Consider the following 22,729-nt stretch of genomic DNA (forward strand, 5'->3'; position numbering starts at 1 on the left):
CACCATTCAGAGATCGCCCTCTTTTTCAGAAGTTACGCTGCAGTATGTTTCAGGTGTGTACTAAGGCAATTTTTTATGCAAACCTATTTTACCTCGGGTGTCCGATCTCCTGAGGCACCATAAATAAGAAGAATACAGATTTTACTTCGGCTTGAGATTTCTTAGATAGGAGACAGCTGGAATGTGAGAAACCAGTAATGCAATTGATATCACTGCCCTAAACATAACATTTCACTATTAGCCAGAGCAGCACTCCTTCCATTCTGGCTGTATTGTGCGATGCGCAGTTCGCTGACTGTTACACAGGAAGACGATGCTCAGCGGCACGAATGAGAGCGATGGGTATTTCTACAAACTAATAGAACAATAGATGATGCATGCATCTAGAGCTATGCGTGAGGGCAATAGACTGAAACTAAGCAAACTCACAGGAAAAAAACATATTTAACCTCTAGTTACGTAATCACCAAATGTGCAACATCTAATGCTTTCTTATGCCATCCTCTTCGTAAATGAGCTCGCCATTACCTTAAATACCACACTGTAGAATTGACTACTACTTTGTACTACGTCCGCCACGAGAGATAAGTTGTGCATGTGTTATGGGAAACGTCATTTCTCACTTTTACACACTTCACCTAACACCACGCAACTATCGTCGCCCTCGTCAGGCGAATGAGGGAGGGCTTCTCCCAGATTCTGCCTCATGATTGGGTCATTGCAGAACGAAGTGGCGGGGAGGTGAAATCGTGAAGAACGCGGCTGCACTCTGCACGCCTCACCCTCGCTGGGTTGGTGTGAGCTGGCTGCGGCACTATCTCCTACTGTTGCTCTTTGTAGACAAAATCAAGAAAGGGGCTGACAGATCAGCCTTTCTGAGGCACCTTATCCCTGTTTATAACCATTATACTCTTTGTAGTCAAGGATCCTGTAGAATACGTTTTGCGTGACGGCGAAAAATGAAAGAACGTGGGAAAATGTGGGTCCGGGCTTAGGTCGTGTTTTTTTCCAGTGTACTAAAATTATGGTCATTTATAATACTTATCATTCACTAGTTGTATGTTCCACCCGGGTTTCTGCGTGCAGTGTATACACATACATAATATTTCGACCCACGTTAGCTACGCGATTTTGATTGCGGGATAAAAGCCTGTTGCCCTGGTTCGCAAGACTGGCATTCTTGCGAGTTGAATTGATGAAAATGAAATGTTTTTATTGCCTTCAAATATGATTACCTTCCTAGCTGTATTGCATCACCGGAAATATCCGTGCTGTTAAGTTTCGTGAAAAAGTATTTTAAGGTATTATGCATGAGTTTATCGATTTATTTTTGATCATATAAAGGACTAAATTCAAACCGCGTCTCTTGTAGGCTTCACAACTACCCTCCTGTGGCCCTTCGTAGTATGACAATGTAGTTGTCAGCTGAAAAATTTCGGCGAGTGCACTGTGAGATCGTCATCAAATTTTCAGCCGCCCGACCTTGTCAGCTGTGTTAACATTACATGTGTTATTTGCCCTGCGCAAATTAAACAAATAGTACTGGTAAATGCCCACGCCTTTATTTACTACATTCTGATGGCTTAAAACATTTAAAAGCAGCATTGAGTGTAAAGACAGAAGAGTACCGGATAAAGGGTGCAATCCTCGCGGGCGGGCCCGTGCGTCATAGTAATTTCTTCGGCAGTTTATTCCCTGGTATTTGTATCCTGCAGCTCACATAAGCCATGACCACGTTGCCCTAATTCCACGACATGCATAATTTATTTGTAAATACGAAATGGCATATCGTGCGGCATGTTAAAACACGTCAGATACGCTTTCTCGAATCACGTCACAGCATTTCAAATCTGCCTTGTGTTTTTAGCATGTTAGCTGTAATGACTATTCCTTCGACAGACTAAATCTCGTGGCGTCGAACAGTGTCTCTTATACTGAACAAAGTGATTTCACGAAACCTTCCTTGCTGTTTTTACTAATCGGGTCGATACATGGTACTCATCTTAGACCCACTTATTACCCTTTTAATGAATGAAAATCTGAAGACTGGTTGAAACTAAGTAGTGTAAGTGCTTCCTTTACGAGACTTCAGAATCGTGTCATTACAGGCGTAATAGCGTGCTTTAAAGTTCTGTCACAAGGGCCACCCAAATCTTAGTCACTGCGCAAGTTACTTGGCTTTATCTGTTCGAGAAGCATTCCGAACCTCACTAACGGTAACAGATATTTCAATCACGTGATGGTTGAATATGAAGAAGGAGGCAAGACAGTAATTTAAAGTGAGATGCTCATTTTAGCTCTACAGCCGACTGGCTTAAAAGTTCTAATGATTAGTTTCGGTGTTGGCTACTACTACATATTCATGAAGTCATAATTTTATCACTATGGCGACAATTATTCTCTGCAGCTGTTATGCTTTCCGTGCGAATTTCAGCATTTTCCAACATTTCCACAGTCGCCTTAGTGAGGACTCTTCGTGTGCATTTTCTGATCTTTTTGATCACACGGCGGCTGCATCTTGAAATTGGCGCGCCTTTTTGCACTAATATAATAAAGCCACACTGTTTTACACCACCTCTTTTTTTCTTTACTGCAATTCTAGATAAATGGTACATTTTAGACTCCTTAATTTTATATTGCACTTGAACAGTTAACGCTGTTCTGTGTAAAATATTCTTAACTATTCTTCACACAATCTATAAACAACTTAAAAATAGCCATAAACAAGTCATCCTTCATAGCTTCACATTTGTTGCAAGAGCTTACACGTCAACCTGTTCGCTTTATGTATGTTCTAAATCATATTCGTTACTGCAGGTCTGGTTCTACATGGGTGTCTGAGCAAAAGCACACTAAACGCTCTGTGGATGTGGCAAATCTGTATTTCTTCAAGCGCGTGTAGCAGAGAGAGTGTTCATATCCTAGGGAATCGGCAGCAACCTCTCAGGCGGCATTATCATTTGCTTGACTAAATGCCGATCTCCTTGAGTACCAGTGGTGCGCTTTGTTCCTCCTATATAACGCTTGGCAAATACGCATTTAAATTACGCATGAAAATCATTACGCACTTTTCGTGCTATAAATGCACGTTCAGGATTTAGTGAAAGGAAATGAGGTGAATTTTCCTCCTCCAATTCGAAGGAGCCGTGAAAAAAGTCTGGATAGCCTGACGGGGCAACGGCTCCCACTTCGCTTGGAACAGTGCGGAATCGCATAAAGCATGACATATAATATTTCAAAGCAACATCGGGTATAGGAAGATAATGTTCTGTGTAGGTGATACGTTATACACAGATACATCAAGGTATTGTACATCGCAAGCAGGGAGCTGCCTTGCTAAATTTAAACAAAAGAACAAAAGTTGAAAACCAAGTCCGCACATGATTGGCGTAATGTTTGTAAAAGCTACACGTTGCTAAAAGCACACATGCGAGAGAAAACTTAATGAACTATAAAACTTAGTAACAGTGGAATCACAGGAAAAGAAATGGTGTTTAACATACTTTTTGAAAGTGATCGAGGAGAGGGTAAATTTATTCTCGTATGCAAATCTGTTAAAATTACTTGATAGTTTAAACTTTGTTTCCAGTAGTATGTTTTACTAAAAGGACAAACTACGGAACGTGAATGCATTACAGCGTCAAGTACATCTTTTGCTTATTTAAGTAAGGTTCGAAACATGTAACCTGTTTCGGTTAATATCTTGGTTTAGGCGGAATGAGTAAGCTTGCTCTGCTCGTATTAAGTAGATAATGGTTCAGTACAAAAGTTCGGTGATCGCCCTAATTGGTCGTAAAGCCCGTTTTTTTGAAAGATTTGTAGCTTATAATAAAAGGTGTCGTGGTCGCCCATACGAGAACACAATACGACAATTTAGAATATAAAATAGCCTATTAAATTTTACTTTTAACCACAGACACAAAGGCTGCTAAGCTTGTACATACAAGCAACACGTTTCTTTTTTTTTAAATTCGGTACAAGATTGGAGATATCGATAATGCAGGGCAGATTCTGCGGGAACCAGTCATCAAGGAATTTTATGCTTGTAACTTTTGTTGTCTTAGTCTTCTCGAACCAAATATTAATAGAGCGTGAATGTGCAGTGTTAGTTGGCTGAAATGTTATGTACCTCGCTTTGGACAACCTCAGACTGAACTTACAGTGCTGTCATGACTGCAAGTAGCGTAGGTAGGTATAAACAATATCTTCGACTTTACGAAGAAAGTTCGCTGTATAGAACATGTGCCCGTCTTCTACACACACCTTTACATCGGGAGAATTTCGATAATAAGTTGAATAGGATATATATATATATATATATATATATATATATATATATATATATATATATATATATATATATATATATATAAAGTACAAACGGAAGTGGTTCCAAATTAGACTTCTTGTGCGACTCCGTACATTCCCAGAAACCATTCAGAGGAGGTAGTCTTTACTCTAGCACATTGTTCTCTATTTGATATATAGTTCTCGAGTAGATGTGATGCAATATCACATACTCCGTTGTTGCCCAGCTTACATAGAAATACGTTTCGCTGCACACAGTCAAATGCTTTGCGGAAGTCTAAGAACAAGACGAGTGCATATTTTCGGCGTTTAACAATAGATATAATTTCTCTTTAATAAAAACAGCACTTTCTGCGTAGATTTGCCTTTTAAAAATCATACTGAGAAGGAGATACGGCATTATACTCTGACGAATTTTCCTAACCTGCAATAAATGGCTCCTTCGAATACTTTAGATAACATGGGCAGTGCAGCGGTCTGTCGATAATTGAATATTTCAGTTTGGTCACCACCTTTATATGCATACGACACACGTGAGCTACATTTGGCTGCTCAAGGAAAGTGCCAATTGTTAGCGTGAGATTGGCAATGTATGACAGCGCATCGTATATGTTGATCGAGACATGCTTTAGGAGAATGGGTTTCAAAGCATCACACTCGTGACATGTGTTCTTCACGTTGTTGATGTATATATTTTTGGCGCATTAGTCGAAGTGCGTGAAATGAAGTTTCGCTTAGAAACAGTGGGTTTGAGAAATGTGGTGTGGGTCCCTTGATTATTTTCACATAAACTACGAACATAAATGAAATGCTTAGGTAATAATATTGCGCTCTTCCTGTTTGCGCACTATTTTCTTATTGAAGTAACACTCTGAGCATTATCACAAGTTGGCTTTCGATTAGTTCAATGAATAATTTTCTTTCATACTATGCTAACGTTGCTCTGAATTCTGGTAATTAAAATTCCCATTTCACCCAATTCGATCACGCATGCTCAAGTGACTGGCCCAACGCGTTCTTGGTTGTGGAGGTTTATGTACTACAGGTCTACCCTCACGAGAGACTCCGCGATATGCACAGCTGTTCCCCATAATGTACACATACACAAAGCACTACTTGAAATGGCATTGCACGTCGAAAGAATGTAGCGTGACGCAATAAATCGCACCACACCCGATAGCGTTTCTTACGTTCTATCTTGGTCCCCTGCAGCGCTATAGCACACATTCACGTCTTTGTATCCAAATAGTAAAGCTAAGTCTTCTTATTTATAGAGGTAGATTTTGAAAATTCAGCGACGAGAAAAGGAAAGTATCATATTAACATGGTGCACTTGTTTATCTTATCGGGCGACCACGTTTCACCGCCTAACAAATGTTATCGCACAGCGCAGGGCGCGCCTGCATGTATCAGAAGTTTCTGGAACGTTATTGATGGTTCTATCCGCTGTCTGTTACCGAACCTCGTGTAATCTGCTTGCATGTATGCGCGACACGAATAGTGTAGACCTTTGTGGAGACACGCGGGCCCCAGGGATCACTTTGGAACATTCGACCACTGATGTATAAAAGCCGATGCGCTTGACACGATGATGATATTTCGACGACCGCCATTCATGTTGGCCACTATTTCTGTCCTCTGAATGTAACTCGCTCTTGGGGGCCCAAGTTCGCGTAGTAAAACGCTAGTTTCGGTATTCACCGTTTTGACTTTTTCAATGTCACTACTACGTGACAATAATAATTGCCAATGTGTCGTTAGCGCAAGTTAAAGGTATCGTGCTCCTTTTGCCAATACACAGAAATACCGTGCGAAGGTGTGACACCCGAGGTCGTGCCCTCGCAATTATACGAACGCAACTTTTCTATCGGTTTCAAGTTCGGAGTCGCACTTGACCGCTTTCAGAAAGGCGCCCGCTTAGCCGCGGGGCCTTCCAAGTTCTTCAGTCATGTCATCGCGCATACTCTAAGCGAAAGTGACAACAACCCCCCCCCCCCTCAAGAAATTCGTATGAATGTGTTTGCGAGGTTTCTCTAAGTCCCTGCGCTTAATGAGCATCTTTCTCTCAGTATGATGCGTTTTTTACCTTTTTCGTAAGGCGTTACAGGAAACCGTGACGACGACAAATCGTAATCTCGAAAAGGGAAGCGGCAGGGCGATTACGGCGACTTGATGGTGGTTTATTGAGAATCCCGGCAACACAATGACAATAACGAGGGCGATGAAGAACAACGAAGAATGCAACATAGCATGCAGTATTGGCGCTACAATGGTATACGAAACGGCGACAAATGATGATCAGGATGTGGGAGATGACAACGGCATGACGAGGACTACCACAATCAATCAAGTTGACGAAACTGAACATGATGTGGGCATGACGACGATGACATCACGAGGACAACGATGATATGAGGAAACAGAAGGTTTTTGATACAGTTGAAGCCTAGGTAAAAGCAATTTGAAATATTTACTACGCACACATCGTCACTTGCACGCAACTCATATCATTGACTAGGCCAGTTCACGGGCTAGTCACTCTCGCTGACGCCGTAGTACCTCTAAAATGCTGTGTAGTTTTAACAGTTTGTTGAGCTGCCATAATGCGAAGGAATGCCGATCTGGCGTCTACCGTTGCGTAGTAGTCTCTTGACGACGCTTCCGTCCTTTTAACAACTGGTCATAATTAGTGATTTCCTTATTGCGACTCTTAGTCGTTTCATTGATCACATTGGTCAGCAGAAGCAGTCTCCATACTGTCCTTTCGGGTATACGCCTCCTGCTGCCTCAATGCCGGCGTCATCAATAAGAAGTACTTACTCGTGTCCTGCAAAGTTGGCGTACATAGTTGTGCACGTACACTATTTAATAGTCGTGAGCAACCCGGTGCGCGCACACACACAGATATTTCGGCACCATATGGCCAATGCTCTTGCTACGCGGACAGATTGAGTCAGTACCCGACAAAATTTAAAACTGATGGTGCGAGTCCTTAACTCTGGCGCCTACCTTAAGGGGAAGCTTTATCTCGGGGCCAAGAGATTTTTCTATTCAAACACATTTAAATCGCATATATGCTAATAAGGCAAGGACGCGACGGACTTCGTATATTGCATTTGCAAGAAACAGTTATACTTTAGCACCTCCGGGACGCAGAATTAGGACATGAAATCTTATATTTCGCGCAAAAAGTTTAGTAAAGTGGTAAGCCTAAAATAAAAGAAGCGCGAACATGGTGAATTCCTAAATTAGCACCAAAAACAGATACTGTTGGCCATTAAACAGCACTTGTTAGAGCAACTGAAATTGACTAGCGAGATACGAGAATAAACTGCTTACGCGAAAATATTATACTGTTAAGGTAAGTTTCGGAAAAGCCTTACTCGCAGTTAGTCTCATATTTCAGAGCAATGCACCAAGACACCAAGTCTGCCCGCTTTAGGCGTCCTGGTATTCGCAGCTTACAGAAATATAATGTCGCCATTTATTGCTGAGTTACACTGTTGTAAATGTAATCACTGAGTTTCCTGAAAGTAAACCTTGCCTATACATTTCTTACCGCACTTACCACAGCAACTAGAATTCAGCGGCCTCACTAAAACGAACGTCATCAAAATCAGTGCAGTGCCCAGTGGAAATGATTCCTCCGTTTACATTAATTCTAATAGGATTCCTCGAGCTAAAGTATCAGGATTCATGGCGATGCCACTGAGGTGCGTTCACATGAAGCTATTCCCTTGTGATTCCAGAACTTTGCCGATGTCAACGCTGCGCGATATATCAACAAATTCTGGCCATGCTCACATTGCCATTTGATCACGCGACGCACAATATTGTATCGTCCAAAATACATAATTATCTCCATTGGCTTGAGGGTGCTCAAGTCTGAAGCTGAAAGAAAACGGGTGCCACAATATTGCCTCGCCTTGGCTGTTTTGCCCAACACGTTTTGCCCGATGACCCGTTCGATGGTGATCAATCTGCTGTCAAAGTCATATATTGTACAATCTGCATTGGAAAAATTTGGCGTAGCGTGATTAGCCCACATATTGTACGAGAGAAGAAGGGGAACAGAGAGTCTTGATTTTATTAATCATGACAATATAAAGCCAACAGACAATAAATCCAAGAAAAGCATCGGGGAAATAAGGTGTAGTTGGAATCCAAATGTCAAACATAATGAATAAAAAGGGAAGTGATTTTGGACGAAACGATAACGTTTCGCCGGTTGGAAGCCGAACCCACCACCTCCTCATTACGCGCAATGCGGAGGTGGCACAACGGAGCAACAGTGGAGCAGCGGCAAGTAAAAAAATAACTTCATGAGCCGAAATTGTGCCCACAAAACAGGTGAAGCTCAAGCAGAACGATAACGGCAAGCGTAGGCATCCATCTATAAAAATCTCATCTACGGGGGAATACACTTCAACGAATTAAATGTTGTTCCATAACTAACTCTTATCTGAATGCAGGGTGCACTTACTAGTCATATGTGAGCCACTACAGAGCCGCTATTCCAATGACGCAACCCTGATATCATCATACAGCGAACGCTCAGGTGAACAAGCTGAACAGTGCTGGTGTGTGTTTCTTTCGTGTCCCCGTTTTTTTATCGCGCAGTTAAAAGAAACGTCTAAAGCTATGAACCAACTAGCCCACCAGAATATCCTAATGAAGATGAACGATTACCTTTCATAGAATAACGTAAGCTTCCCATAACTGCTAAAGGTTTTTGGGACCTAATGCAGTATCCCACCCACTCGGGTGATCCGCTGCAGAAAGCAAAGAAACTGAAGCAAGGGTGGTCGGTCTGGAGACATTTACCAGGCTTTTTCCGTCTTAGCTTTAAGAACGGAGCTGCAGTCGGGTATTGTTCATATGTAATAAATTCTGAGTGGTTCCACAACTATTAAATGCCATAACCTCGTTGCTACTGATGTCTTCCACAATGCATTTGCAAGTAAATAGTGCGTCATAAAAAGACATTACGAGCCACTTATTTTTACTATGGCCCTAGTTTGCTCTTTGCAACGCAGGGAAGCACTGGTGACGTAAGGTGTAATGGTGTTCAATGAAAGTATAACAATGAACTTTGCTAATAAATTCGGCAAAAAGAGGCAAAACGGCCTGTTTTATTCGTCTGCGTTTGAACTTCGCAACGACATTTGCTGATAAGTTATCTGCATACTACGTCATATACACAACAAATATCTTACAAAAATCAGAGCTAAATTTGCCTCAGAAAGATGCCTGTGGTAAGCAAGTAGTTGTTCTTTTGAGATGTGCCACATTCGTAATCATATAATTATTTTTGGGAACAGCTGAACGCTTCGGTCTATCTGTGGACTTCTCTTTTTCAGTTAGGTCGCGCTGAGTACCTCTCAGAAGCAAACACAAACTTAGGCGCAAAACATGGACTTTCATACGCCGTGACCGTGACTCCAACTTCTCCAACACCACGTTCATTATAACAACTGATTCTATCTTGCAGAAAACGCATGGCACATCATTGCGATGAAAACGAGGAAACTAGGTCCACAGGCTTACGTCGCTGAACGATCCGAATCATCAGCTGTGTACATGACATAATAAGAGAGAAAATGCTTGATGTCCTATCAAACAGTAACCTGCAATTGCTCAGTTCGGCGAAAGGTATTTTTAACCAACGTGGCTCAAACACCAGCAGTGGCGACGCGCTAGCTTTCAAAAGGTTTATGATTATGTGAAGCGCTGCACTACGACGACTGAGAAACAAATAATCAGGCGGATCTCTGAATTTCACAACAATGCATTGACGAAAATGTTTGGTTTATACAAACAGAAAACATGACAACTTTGTTTTAGACGACATGATCGTACGAGAAATTAGAATATTTCGAGGCTTAAACAGAACTAGAGAAGGCGATGAAGATTACTAGCAACACTGCACCCCAACACATTCGGTTGAACGCACGTCATAACAAAAATTACCGCATAACTAGCGCCTTCTAAGGAAAGTTATTTTCTTTTCTAACAACGAAACTGAAGAATGGCTAACGCGGATGAACCCTCTTTTGTTTATATGCCACGCTTCAACTCTCTAAATTTTCTGCTGCAAGAAAATAAAGAATAAATAATGACGCGCGCAACATGAGACGCGAAATGCAAGATTGCGTGGAAATGTGCTACAACTTTCATTTAATTGTTACGCTCTCTCAGTCGTATACTGATGCATCTTTTACTCTGTTTTATATGCACTCGAACCCAGAAAATCGATAGGAGATACCAACTGGTAAGGAACGAACAGATTGTGCTGGTTTACATTGAAAGCATCTCATTCTTGGACACTGATGTCACCAAGTGCTCTGACTGAAATGTTTCAAATTTGCACCTGGGCATAAACAGCACGCCTATCTCACAACTGCGGGGAACATTCTTCTACTGATGTGACAGTATATGTTAGTGTGAAAATGTTGCTCCTTGCGCACAACTGTCCCATTTTATTTCTGCTTTATTCGTTCTTTTCCGGGTCGTGTAGCAAGCCTCCAAGAAGTGTACAGCATTCCAGGGGCATCACCCAGCTTCTGAGATTGAAACGCGAGACTAGCTTCCATACCGTGAATTCAGAACTTATTTGAAACCATTTTAACCAGCTTAATATGGGTAGGCCAAAGTTCAAACAGTGGCTTCGCAAAGAGGAGAAGAAACTGCCGGGTAACATGAATCGACCCTCGGATCCAAGCACCCAACTTGCCTTTTGCGGCCTTTACTGCATATTGTGCACTCAAATTAAGTTCATTAAACCCTTTGAAAGTGTCGACAAGCATTCGGTTAACACCTTCGTCGAACCAAACAGAAATATAATTTACCTTCATAAAAGCAGTAATCTACTGGAAGGCGCATGTTTACAATAATAAACTGACAACGATCGCGTCAGATTGTATGAAGATAACACTGTCGAGTCAAATTCTTCAATAGGAAACCAGCCGCCGCTACATGTCTAACTAGATCTATGTGTCTCTGCCTGTTCAGGACTTACCAATCACCTGCAACATGAACACAATATAATGGCTATTTTAAGGTCATAAGTAATATTCGTTGTAGAAGAGGCAATATTCCACCAAGTGAAATAAGAATACGTTAGCACTGTTTGTAAAGCGGCCTTCATTGGCAACATTTCAACATCGCATTAGGTGTGGAAGAGAATGCAAGGACAAATGATCAAATGAAAGACAACATTTTCAGAACTAGAAAAAAAAATAAACACGATCGACAAGGTGTCAGCAAGATGCTGGCGTTTGCCATTTTTCGTTGTGGTAAACAACGTGCTATAACTGCACTGTCAATATGCCTTTCGATGATACAATGCGTGCGAAGGTGACAAAGAAAGTTCTGACGTGAGTTCTTTGCCACTATACTGCGCTGCTGCATTGAAGGCGGCGTGAAAATGTGGCTAGGAGTCTGTTTCTTGACTTCCGGATGTTGGACATGTGAAGCACGATGAAGCCTCGTTTTCATTTACACGGTCACGCGTTCCATGCACGACCCAACAAGTGAACGACGCGCGCATCTTTGCCGAAAGCACGTGCGACCGAGTCCTGTGCTTCCGGCCGCACACGGATGGTGGAAAAAAAATCTTCGCCTGACTAGGTCGGCTGTAGCCAGGTATATCTGCAAAATAGCGCAGACTTTTCTTTTTTTTTCATCTGCAATCAATGGTAAAATAGGAATCATTATACAAACAGGCGTTTCAGGTGTTTCGACTGAGCTATCCACTTCTAATCCCTGCATGAAAATGGTTTCAATACCGTTCTACAAACCCTCGGAGAATTTGTTAAGTCAGCCGACTTTGTCGTTTTTATGAAAATGAACAATTCTAGTTTTCATATTCAAAGGAAGATTTTATTTGTGAGACCTCACGGAATTCGCTGGCCGTGGCTGCTGCTGCTGCTGCCCTGGCCAGTAGGTCGTACACGCAAGAGCACATGTACAACTAGTCGTTTGATATTTATGATCATGTGTAAGCTAGTGGGTTCTTGAACTCGGATGCCATTGAGGTGCCTATAGTTATTACGTCTCATACAGGACGATGCGCAACCAAACAACTGTTGCTAGTTTGCACATCATTTTGTGTGTGTGTGATCCTCTGTTCTTCTGATATGTTTCTTTAAAACTATGCAGCGCAACTTGGCGTCCATGGCTTCCAAATAGTCATCTGCACAGCCACGAGACGGAACGGCTGACAGCTGCTCATACCTAATTATGCAGTGAAACAGGAAATGGTACTTAAATGTCCACACTGCAAAAAATCTACTCCTTCAAGCCCATTGATTCGCGACTATAATTTTATGCCTTGCAAAGGCTTTCGAAACCATCTCGCATATCATGCTTTTTGTTTTCAATTTCCCAACTAAATATAGATCCTAACGCGTGTGCTGGGTAGACTGTCTCGTTGAACTGTTCTCAAGATCTGCATGCCAATGGCTTGGATACTCCATCAGTTCCATTTGCCTAAGGAGAGCCCCAGAGATGCGTTTTAGGACCACTCCTGTATCTTCTTTGTGTTTATGATTTGCCGATTGGAATTAACTATTTCATGAAACTTCCCGCTTTTGGTTGCGTTTTGTACAGGCTAATCAGCGAACCTAGGAATGTCTTTACTTTGCAAAGTGTCATACGTAAGTTCTCGTCTTGGTGTGCCGAATCGTTGATGAGTATTGACATTTCAAACAGTAAAACAATGGAAGTATCGTGCATTCTTAACACAAGTCAGTCTCCCAATTACACCCTCGACGATGCACGGCTAGCAGCTGTCTCATTTTATGTATAACTCGGGATACACATTACAAACGATCTATGTTTGAACACACATGGTGATCTTTTCATTAGGAATCGCAGCCGCATGCTTGGTCATTTGCGTCGAGATTTCTGTTCCATCCCTCCCCATGAGGAACATGTTGTTTATGAATCTTTGGTAAATATAAGCTCGAGTACGCCAAATTCGTCAGAAATACATCCACTGCTACATTATCACATGCTCTCCTAAGCGTGTGAAAGTGTGACGCGGGCTTTGTTGCGCCCGGTTACTGACGTGAAGCCAGTGTATCTTCTATAAAATAAATGCTTATTGTGCCTAGTTTTGAGCCACGCCCGTTTGTTCAAGCTTTTGTTTGTTTCATGATATCTATTTTACAAATCCCTGCCCTAAGAAACAGTTTTTTTTTTTTTTGCTGCCACCTAAGCTTCTTCTAGCAGCGATAACGAGTTCGAAGTTGGAGTTATTCCACCTGCACACACCACCATTCTTTACTGTCCCTTTGTACCATGCACGAGTCGAAAATGGAGCAATTTCTCTCCTTCCGTTGCTGTAATTACTGATGTTGCCATCTTGAAGATGACCCCATTTGTACTTTTTTGTTTGTAAAAACGCACTCATCCAAGTAAATCGTTCAGGCCTATAGGGACCTGAAGTAAATACTTAAAACACTCCGTACAGATGGTTAACCAGCGAAGCTGAAACACGCGGCGCCGGTGTTTTATCACTGGGTACATCCCGACGGTTCATTAACGTCTATCTTAATTATGGGTTAAGCCTTCATGCTTCTTAATTAATTAATCAGTTAATGGCGGCGCTGAATGCGGGAGCTGTGGCACGAGCGCCTTCATGTGGTAGCGCCAAGGGGCTCCTACGGGCAAGCTGTGGAAGAAGACGACAAGACTGGAGCTATTGCTGCTGATATTTTTTTTTCTGCGCGCGGACACGATATGGGGTACACTAGCCCTTAACAGCTTTGCTGTAATAAATAAATAAATAAATACATAAATAAGTCATTCAACAAAATGTGGCAATATGTGTCTTCTTCTGGGCTTCGACTCCTCTGCACCTTGGTTTGACTCGGTATAAAAGGCAGCAAGGAGGAAAAGTCCCGCGTCCTGCCGTGGAGGCTCGCAATCGCTGTATTTTAATACGCGGAGCGAAATAACGCCAGTTTTGGAGACTTTAAATTCAAGTTTCGAGAAAGTTTCCCCTCTCATGAATTTCAGAACAGGCATTTGCTGCGAATATTCTTCTTCAGTAAATCCTTCTTCTTCGTTTATACTTTTCAGGCACGTATAGAGGTGACATCTAAGCAGAGCCCATGAAAATTTGCAGATTCGATGCAATGTCTAATTTTGCAGCTAGCGGTGCGAGTTTCCTTTCCACTAAATAAACATCAATAAATGGAGTTGTAGCGATCGTTTCAAGGTAGAGTAAATATAAGCGGCGTATTAAAGTAGTAATATGCGTAGAGAAGGGGTGGCACGTTTGAATGTGGTATACAAGTGGCAGCTAAGTTGTATCAGGAATTCTTCAGCCGTAAGATTGAGCTTGATAACGCCGCGCCGGGGAACTAGAGACTGTTTATATAGCTCTTCCTCGGAAGTGATATACATGTGTGCGTGTGCGTGTGCGTGCATGTTTGTCTATACACGTGTGTGTATCTAATGTGTAGTGCTTCTAGGGCCATCTAGGGAGCATGTACTAATTGCCGGTAGAAAATACTTTTGGAAAGCAGTGTAGCAGGAAGCAGAGGAAAATAGCGAGGAAATAGATGTTACGGAATAATACGCATTTCGTCTATAGTCTCACTTTATATCCTTAAACAGAGCAGCGGTGATACAAGAGACTTAGCACTTCGGGCGAGAACGGCAACTGATTCTGGGAAGCCTTCCAAACAACCGAAAAAAAACTACTAACATTAAGATCTCTCAAATCATTCCAGGTATCCGGCAAAAAAAAATGCAATGTATTTTACCCTTACATGAGTTGGGCGTTAAGAAAGCACGAAAGCAACATCAATTTTGTCCATTTTGTTTTTGTTTCCAGAGACAAAAAAAAAAGACAAAGCTGCAGCAGGCAGCTCTGTCCTTCTCGGCGGGCCCAAATTGTGCAAAACTCTAGGCGCGTTTCGTCACGACCAAACCTCCTCGCCACTTCATCGTCCATAGCCAAATGATGCTAGCGAAGTGGGCACAAGCGTTTCTCTCCTTCTCCTGAACTGGAGAGGGTGGCGGTTACGTCGAGTCATCTGAGGCCTATAAAACATGAGGAGGGGCACTTTCCTAGCCACATTAACCACTCAACTATCGTGGCTACAGACTACCAAGCGATCACCCATCCATGGATATGATATCTAAGGTAACGGAAGAGGAGCGCATACAGATGCTCACATAGATATAAGCATAGTATGTTATTAGTAGTAGTATGTTATTAGTAGTATGTCATAGTAGTAATGTTATTTTCATGGGTGGCAATCACTTTCTAATTGGGCATAAGCTCAGACGCGTTTCGAGGGTACATGTTTCAGGTTGCAAGCGCTAATTCCATTCTACAATTATTCGCTCCACACTCTGTTAAGAGCCGCAAGCAATGCTTATGATGAAATGCTCCATTACTGCGCGAAAAAACTGTCCGCCTTTATCATTGTTGTTCTTTAAAAAAAGCCATAATATGCCAAGGACTACTACTCGTACTCAATCATGACACCTGACCTTAGATACATGATGCAAGTGGTGGCTTTTATTCTTTGATAACATATTCAATTTATTACATTTCAGAAGTTTCGAAAGCCCTTTGTTAAGGCACGCGACCGTTTGACTCTCTCGTAATGACTATTCAACGCGGAAGAAGGAAAACACTAAATCGCGTCCATGTAAAAAAAATATACAAGTGTAATCTAATGCAACCAACAAAAGGTGCAATTCTAGAGTGGCCTATCCAACAATATTGATATTAATCTTATTCAATGCAGGTCCCTGTGTTCCTCGCCTTTGTTACCCTCGTTAGAGGTGGAAACATCTTCGGCGGCGGCCAGCAGTATGCTTTACAAGGCGCGGGTTTCCAAGGACCACTGTATGCTGCGGCTGCTACTCCTGGCATCTCCGCTGCTGGTGCCTCCTACGTGCGCAAATGCAATCTTTTTTAAACAGGAATGGACGCATGATGTTTCATTGCAGGTTCTTATTATTTAAACTATAAACACGGTCCTAGTGTCACTTTAATTTTAGTAGCATGTGTTTCGTTTAGAAAGGCACAGAACATAGTATGGTGCAGGCTGTAAAATGCGTTCAGCGATATAAAAAGGGGCAGAATTTATGCTGCCACCAATTATTTTAATACCACGTTCCACAATACGCCAGTAACAACACGACTTTCATTTAATATAAAGGCAAGTTTAAAATTATCGACGAATGTTCTTTCTCCGCGAAGTAGAGGACAGTCAGCTCTGTTTAAAGAAGTACCTATTGTCCTTCGGAAAAATATTCACAGTTTAAGAAAACGTGTTCCTTTGTTAATTTACTCAACCTAGAAAGAGATTCAGTTTAGCGACATGAAAGTGTGCGGTAATTTTTACAAGCACTAAACAGTGCGATCAACAACGTCATTGGCCGGTGCTAAACATAAGCGCACCTTGACATTTCCTCACTATGAACTAATCTGTTTCAACTAAGTGTATCTCTTGGTCACCTGTTTACAAATTCTCACTTTCTTTTTTCTTTTCCAGCAGCCTCCCCAACCGTACAGCTTCGGTTACGACTCTACGGATGAATTTGGCACCCAGCTTTTTCACAAGGAACAAGGGGACGCCAGCAACGCAAAGTCTGGTTCGTACGGTTATCGTGACGCAAACGGCCTCTTCCGCACAGTGAAGTACGTGGCCGATGCCAACGGATTCCGTGCCACTGTGGACACCAATGAGCCCGGCACCGCTCCGGGTGCTAGCGCAGACGCCGTGTTCAACGCTAATCCTGTGGCGGCACCTGCTGAAGCGGGTGGTCCCTGGGCTGGCTAGCTACGTCACCTGTGCTATTTAGGGACTTGACTAAATATTTAAAGCGTTTTCTCTGCGCGAAACGCTAGTAAAAATCTTTTTTGGAATAAATGATCCAACATGCAGCACCGTTCAAATACTTGTTCAGTACCAAGATATAAGATACTGTCGTGCACAATGTCATGTTAGAGTGCACTAGAAGGAGGTAGTGTGTTCAGGGCCGGACCGTGGCTCACGTTCCTCTTGTAGGCCTCTCCAGGTGGCGCAGTGGCGTAGCCAGAAATGTCGTTCGGGGGGGGGGGGGGGGAGCTCACTTTGCAGCTCGACCTGCTCCTTATAAAATTAGTCGAGGGATCAATATATATATATATATATATGATCCCTCATACATATATATATATATGACATATATATATATATGTCATTCAACAACCTTGTTTACATTTTTGTAGATATGCAACGACCAGGGTAAAATCTAAATGACGCTTTCCTTTGTTAGAATGTATTGCGCAGCAGCAGCTGTCACCGGTTGTGCATTGCGCGTAATTGCTCCGAAATTATAGTCGCAACAGAGCGCACATATAAAAAGCAGGAGTTCTGCAACATATACGAGGGCGAGTCAAATTAAAGTGAGCCAATGCGAATACATGACAAACGGGGTAGTTTATTTAAAAGTAGTCACCATGAGTATTTAGACACTTTTCCTACTAACGAGTCGCGTAATTCCCGTCTCATAAAACTCCTTCGGTTGCTGCCTCGAAAATATGTAAATGACTACACGTCATCTTCCGACACGAATCTGGTTCCCTTGAGCAGTTTCTTCAAATTTTACCAAATGTGGAAGACGCAAGGCAACAGGTCTGGGCTGCATGAGGGATGTTGCAGCGTTTCCCACTTGAACTTTGCCAGTTTTGTATCACCCACATCAGCGACGTGGGACCGGGCAATGTCGTGAAGCAAGATGTCCCCAATGCTCAATTTTCCACGTCGTTTGCTCTTAATTGCGACACGCAGCTGATCCGATCTTTCACAATATCTGAAACGATTTAGAGTCTCTCCAGGTTTAGAAAATTCGATCAATAGTGGCCCCTAACGATCTAAAAAGAAGTCAAGGCTTTTCCGGCATAAATGACGGCCTTTGTTTTCCTTTGGAGCGGTGAATTCAAATGTTTCCACTGTAAGCTTTGCCGTAGTGTTTCAGGCTAGTAGTAGCGGCACCATGAGTCATCCCCGGTCACAATTGCAGAAAAAAAGTCGTCACCCTCATCTGGAGTTCTTTGACGTGCACTTAAATCTAAGTACACGGGTGTTTTCGCATTTCGCCTCCATCGAAATGCAGCCGCCGTGGCCGGGATTCTATTCGCCCGACCTCGTGCTCAGCAGCCGAACACCATAGCCACTGAGCAACCGCGGCCTATTCAATTGTGTTGGGGGTGATTGCACGGTTGCTTTGGCCCGGTCATGGATCGTCTTTGTAACTTTCATGTGCTTCTTTGAACAGTTTGCTACAACGCTTCATAGTGGCCAATGACACGCAATGTTCAACGCATACGGCAGCCATACGGCGAATAATTTCTTTTTGGGAAACATCTTCATTTGTGAAAAACGTCACGACATCAAGCTGTTCAACTTTTGAAGTGTCCATTATGTCACGCAACCATGTTCAACCCCTTGTATGAGAGCATTAAAGAACATTTAACCTCACCTCTGCATGTCACTTGTAAATGAGATGCGTATGTGCTACGCACATGCCTCGAAAATTACTGAACCATTATTGCGCGAGACGGATTGTCTCACTATCATTTGACTCGCCTTCGGACATTCAAAATGCGAAGATACAATGGAACATACAAATGTGAAGATACAGCTTGATACAGGGCAAAAAATTGTCACTGGAAACAATGTTCACTGCGCATATGCACAAAACCTCGCAACAAGATATTTAAATATACGCATAAGTCACCAATAAATCTACGTACCTAAGAAAAAGTAACTATATGTAATGCGTCAAACAAGGCAAATAAACATGTTGCGCAACCACAGATTCCCAGATCACAGCACCCCCCCACTCCCTCCACTCCCAAAATGTATCGCGTGCGACAAAAGGTGGCGCGCTTCCTCCCCGCTTTTCGCCCTTGCGCACACAAGACTCAGCCACCATCGTCGGCTCACCCCCTCCCCTTCCCCCCCGCATGCTTTCACTTGCACATAGAGCATGCGGCGCGCGGTCACGATGTTATCGCCCTTGGCCGTTATTTATACGGAACATGAAGGCAACGACAGGAATGCGCCTGGATTCTTCATAGAGCTGCTATCGCAATAATAAAATAGTATCCGGCAACTGAAGCGTCCCGTAGCCCATTACTTTCCGCAAAAGAAGTAACCAAATCGAACTTTCACCATACGAAAATTCGCTGCGCCGCAACAATGTCTTCTTTTTTTGTGGGCGGGGGGCGGCTAAATAGAATAACCCAAAGGAAAGCATGTTGGCTACAATCGAATGCCTACTTTGGGCACCTAGTGTGGCTACCGAAGGAATAACGAAGAAAACGTGTGACGCTTGATCCACAGAAAACAACACGCGTACTGCTCGGTATCCTACACCGGCGAGACAAATTTTCCGGAGAGGTTGCGCTCAAGCGAACGCGTTGCTATCCATCGAGACCCCGCCGTGCCGGCGGCGAGCGACTATGCATTGTTTCTTTTTCTCGTCTGCTAGCCAGAAAGCGTCCAAAACTCTGCCAGGCGAAAATGCAGTCAGCCAGAGAAAAGCAAACGCGCATCCAAGTGCGGCCCGCGGTTATCGATGCAGCACGAGAAAAACGCATGCGCTCTGGCTGGAACGGCAGCCCGCGGGTTGCGAAAAAAATAAAATAAGAAGAAATGAGAAAGAGGCTCAATATATCCTCGCGAATAAAAGTCTAGGTAGAAAAATGAATAAGGACTTAGTTACAATGGTGGCTTTTGTGTCTTGACATGGATGCTTTGGCGCAGGTGAAAAAAAATGTTTATATTCTTTTCGGTGACCTGAAGGCACAAATGAACCACCACAACGCTTTGTCTCATCGGACCTCGCTGCGTGCTTTGTCAACTTGTCTAATAGTATGTTGATTTGGCTTGTCTAGTTGTATGGCCCGATGTACGACTTTAGAAAAGTCGATGCACCTTTGGCGTCAAATGTTTACAACAGCATTAAACCCAAAAAGTTCCGGAATTGAAAATCTAAAGCACAACTTTGAAAATGTCAATGGACCTTTCGCATCAAAATGTTATGAGAACTTTATACCCACAACGTTTCAGAATTGAAATCCAAGCGCTCCGTCGATTCCGCGGCCTCCGCGAGATGCCGAGACGAGCCCGCTCGCCTTCAAAACGCCCTTGAAATATTGTGCCCGGTGGGGCTCCTTGCGTTACGATATGAGACTCCCTATGCATGGGCGTTGCCCCGAAATCCAGCGCGATTTAGCAATGTTCGCGCTAAAATGTCTTTTCGAGCGTGAATTAAGGACATTCTAGACAAAATCGAGCATGATTTCTGGCGCCGGGAGTTGTTTTGGTCGGCGGCACATGAGAGCACGAAAAAATTTCGGGGGGGGGGGGGGCTGAAGCCCCATAAGCCCCCCCCCCCGCCCCGCCCTGGCTACGCCCCTGAGGTGGCGCCACTTCAGCATGGGCTGGACGAGAGCCGCTTGTTTTTCCCGACAGGCTCCACGACGACTGCTTGTTGTGCCTGTAGGGCTTGTGAATTTTTGGAAGTTATTTATTTATTTTTTGAACTACCTCACCACCTCTAAAGGGGAGCATTGCTTTAGGCCGATTAGGAAAGACTAAATGTACTGAAAAGTAGCGGAAGCCAACTCATTACATCAAATTTAATAGTAAAGCTAGCAAATGCTATATAACAGTTACCGGTAGAAGACGCAATGGTAGTTTATACATCGTAAGGCTCCACAAAATCACCAACTGCATAAATATACATGCAATTGGTCCAATTACATATAACACCTGAAAAACGTATCAAGGAATGTTTACTCCTTCGTAAGCAGTCAGAACTCAAAGAATAGATGAACTTTATTTAGAGGGATTGCTTACTACATTTCTAAAAGGCGACTGAGCATCAACGCAGCGGCTATGGAAAAAATAATCAATTACAATTCGATTAGCAAGGTAATTATTCAATAATTCTGGTATTATGAATATTACACACCAACAGCTTAATAATTGTTGCAGTAAATGACATTTATCATTTAGCAGGCAATATGAACTAGATTGTTTATTTCTTCCAGTAATTATTCAGGTAGCTAGGTAACGAAAATTAATAATAATAGTTAAAACATAATTAGACACAGGTGACTACCCTGCGTATCATTCCAACTGGAATCTTTGAAGGAAAAGCCAGCCTCTATTTTAAACGAATGCGTCATTTAAACTGCATACACAACAACAAAAAATCGCAGGCAGCACCAACTTCGACGAACGTGCGAGCCGCGCACTTCCAGCACAACTGACAACGGCAGGCATGAGCGACGGATGTTGGAGGCAGCGATGCTGTTGGAGCCCGGGTGCCGTGCCTTTCTACGCTTGCCGCCTCATGCCATTGAGCGGCACTAGCCGCACCTTAACACACTACCCTCTTCTAGTGCACTAGCCACGTAGTGTGGGCAGGCCAGCCCCACTGTTACCAAAAGTACGATGAGGGACAGTGCCCTTGGGCATATATTTTGCAACACGGACGAACGTATAAAGTTATGAGGGTGCGGGTTGGCGCGTATTAACGTCATTACCTGCCAATTTTATAGCCGATTCAAGCTTCAGGTCTGCTGCATGAATGTAAGCAACAGTAACTTCAGATCAACCAGCAGAGTGCTAAAGCAACTACAATTTTTCTGCCTTAACAAAGATAGATTCTGGTTTCATAGCCGACGAAAAAAATGAAAGGAATAGCAAATGAAAAAAAAAATGGAATTTAATAACACTTAGAGAATAACCACTTCACAGGCTTTTGTAGAGCGCTGATCGACTACCAAGTGACCTTATAGAATGTAAACAGCTGCTTGTGCCACTTGTACCACGTAACTTGCGCGCGACTAGTCGAGCAGCAATTTCATTGCGTGGCGCGGCCTTTTTTTCAGGCTTAGATAATACTTTTATATCGCACGTGCCCACAAACAAAAATCAGTAACGGGAATTTTCCAGCGTGCGAAACAATTTTCTCATTTACACCTGTGCTCTGATTATATTACCTGAGAATTTTATGAATAATAACGTCTACTTACGTAATCAGGCGAAATGCAATGTATAACCTGTTTCGCTCCAATGTGACCGCAAAGAACATTACCTTGGTTCAATCCAGATACGTGGCATGTGCATACGTGTTATATTTTGGCGCAATTTATGGGCGACGCGTGACATATCCCACGAATGTCTCCACTTGCAAGTCACGGCTAGGCAGACGCAGCTTCCAATGAAATAACACATGACAAGACAGATCGCACAACTGCAATGCACGAATTCATGTTGTGCCATATCAACCTGCCAGAAAGGCACCCTTCGTGATAGCTCAAAGCATTCGAGGGCGGTCAGCGCAAGCGCTTATTCATTGTCTGTTTTTTGTATTTGTAATGATTGCA

At 42.9% G+C, this 22,729-nt stretch overlaps 1 protein-coding gene across 1 annotated transcript; it reads left to right on the forward strand.

Annotated features, from left to right (window-relative positions):
• The first annotated feature begins 13,910 nt into the window (after positions 1–13,910).
• On the forward strand, positions 13,911–17,120 carry LOC135911863 (cuticle protein 10.9-like). Its single transcript, XM_065444197.1, has 3 exons — positions 13,911–13,979; positions 16,080–16,229; positions 16,833–17,120. The coding sequence occupies exons 1-3, from the start codon at positions 13,911–13,913 to the stop codon at positions 17,118–17,120; spliced, it is 507 nt and encodes a 168-aa protein (XP_065300269.1).
• Positions 17,121–22,729: the final 5,609 nt, after the last annotated feature.

The sequence above is a fragment of the Dermacentor albipictus genome, chromosome 1 (genome assembly GCF_038994185.2).
Source record: "Dermacentor albipictus isolate Rhodes 1998 colony chromosome 1, USDA_Dalb.pri_finalv2, whole genome shotgun sequence".
In the NCBI taxonomy this organism is placed as follows: Eukaryota; Metazoa; Arthropoda; class Arachnida; order Ixodida; family Ixodidae; genus Dermacentor; species Dermacentor albipictus.

What these genes read in the sequence shown, in the direction of transcription:
- LOC135911863 (XM_065444197.1), top strand. Translation starts at nt 13,911, where the DNA reads ATGGCGGCGCTGAATGCGGGAGCTGTGGCACGAGCGCCTTCATGTGGT. An exon ending in GCGCCAAGGGGCTCCTACGG is followed by an intron (nt 13,980 to 16,079) that starts GCAAGCTGTGGA and finishes TATTCAATGCAG; the next exon opens with GTCCCTGTGTTCCTCGCCTT. An exon ending in CCGCTGCTGGTGCCTCCTAC is followed by an intron (nt 16,230 to 16,832) that starts GTGCGCAAATGC and finishes TTTCTTTTCCAG; the next exon opens with CAGCCTCCCCAACCGTACAG.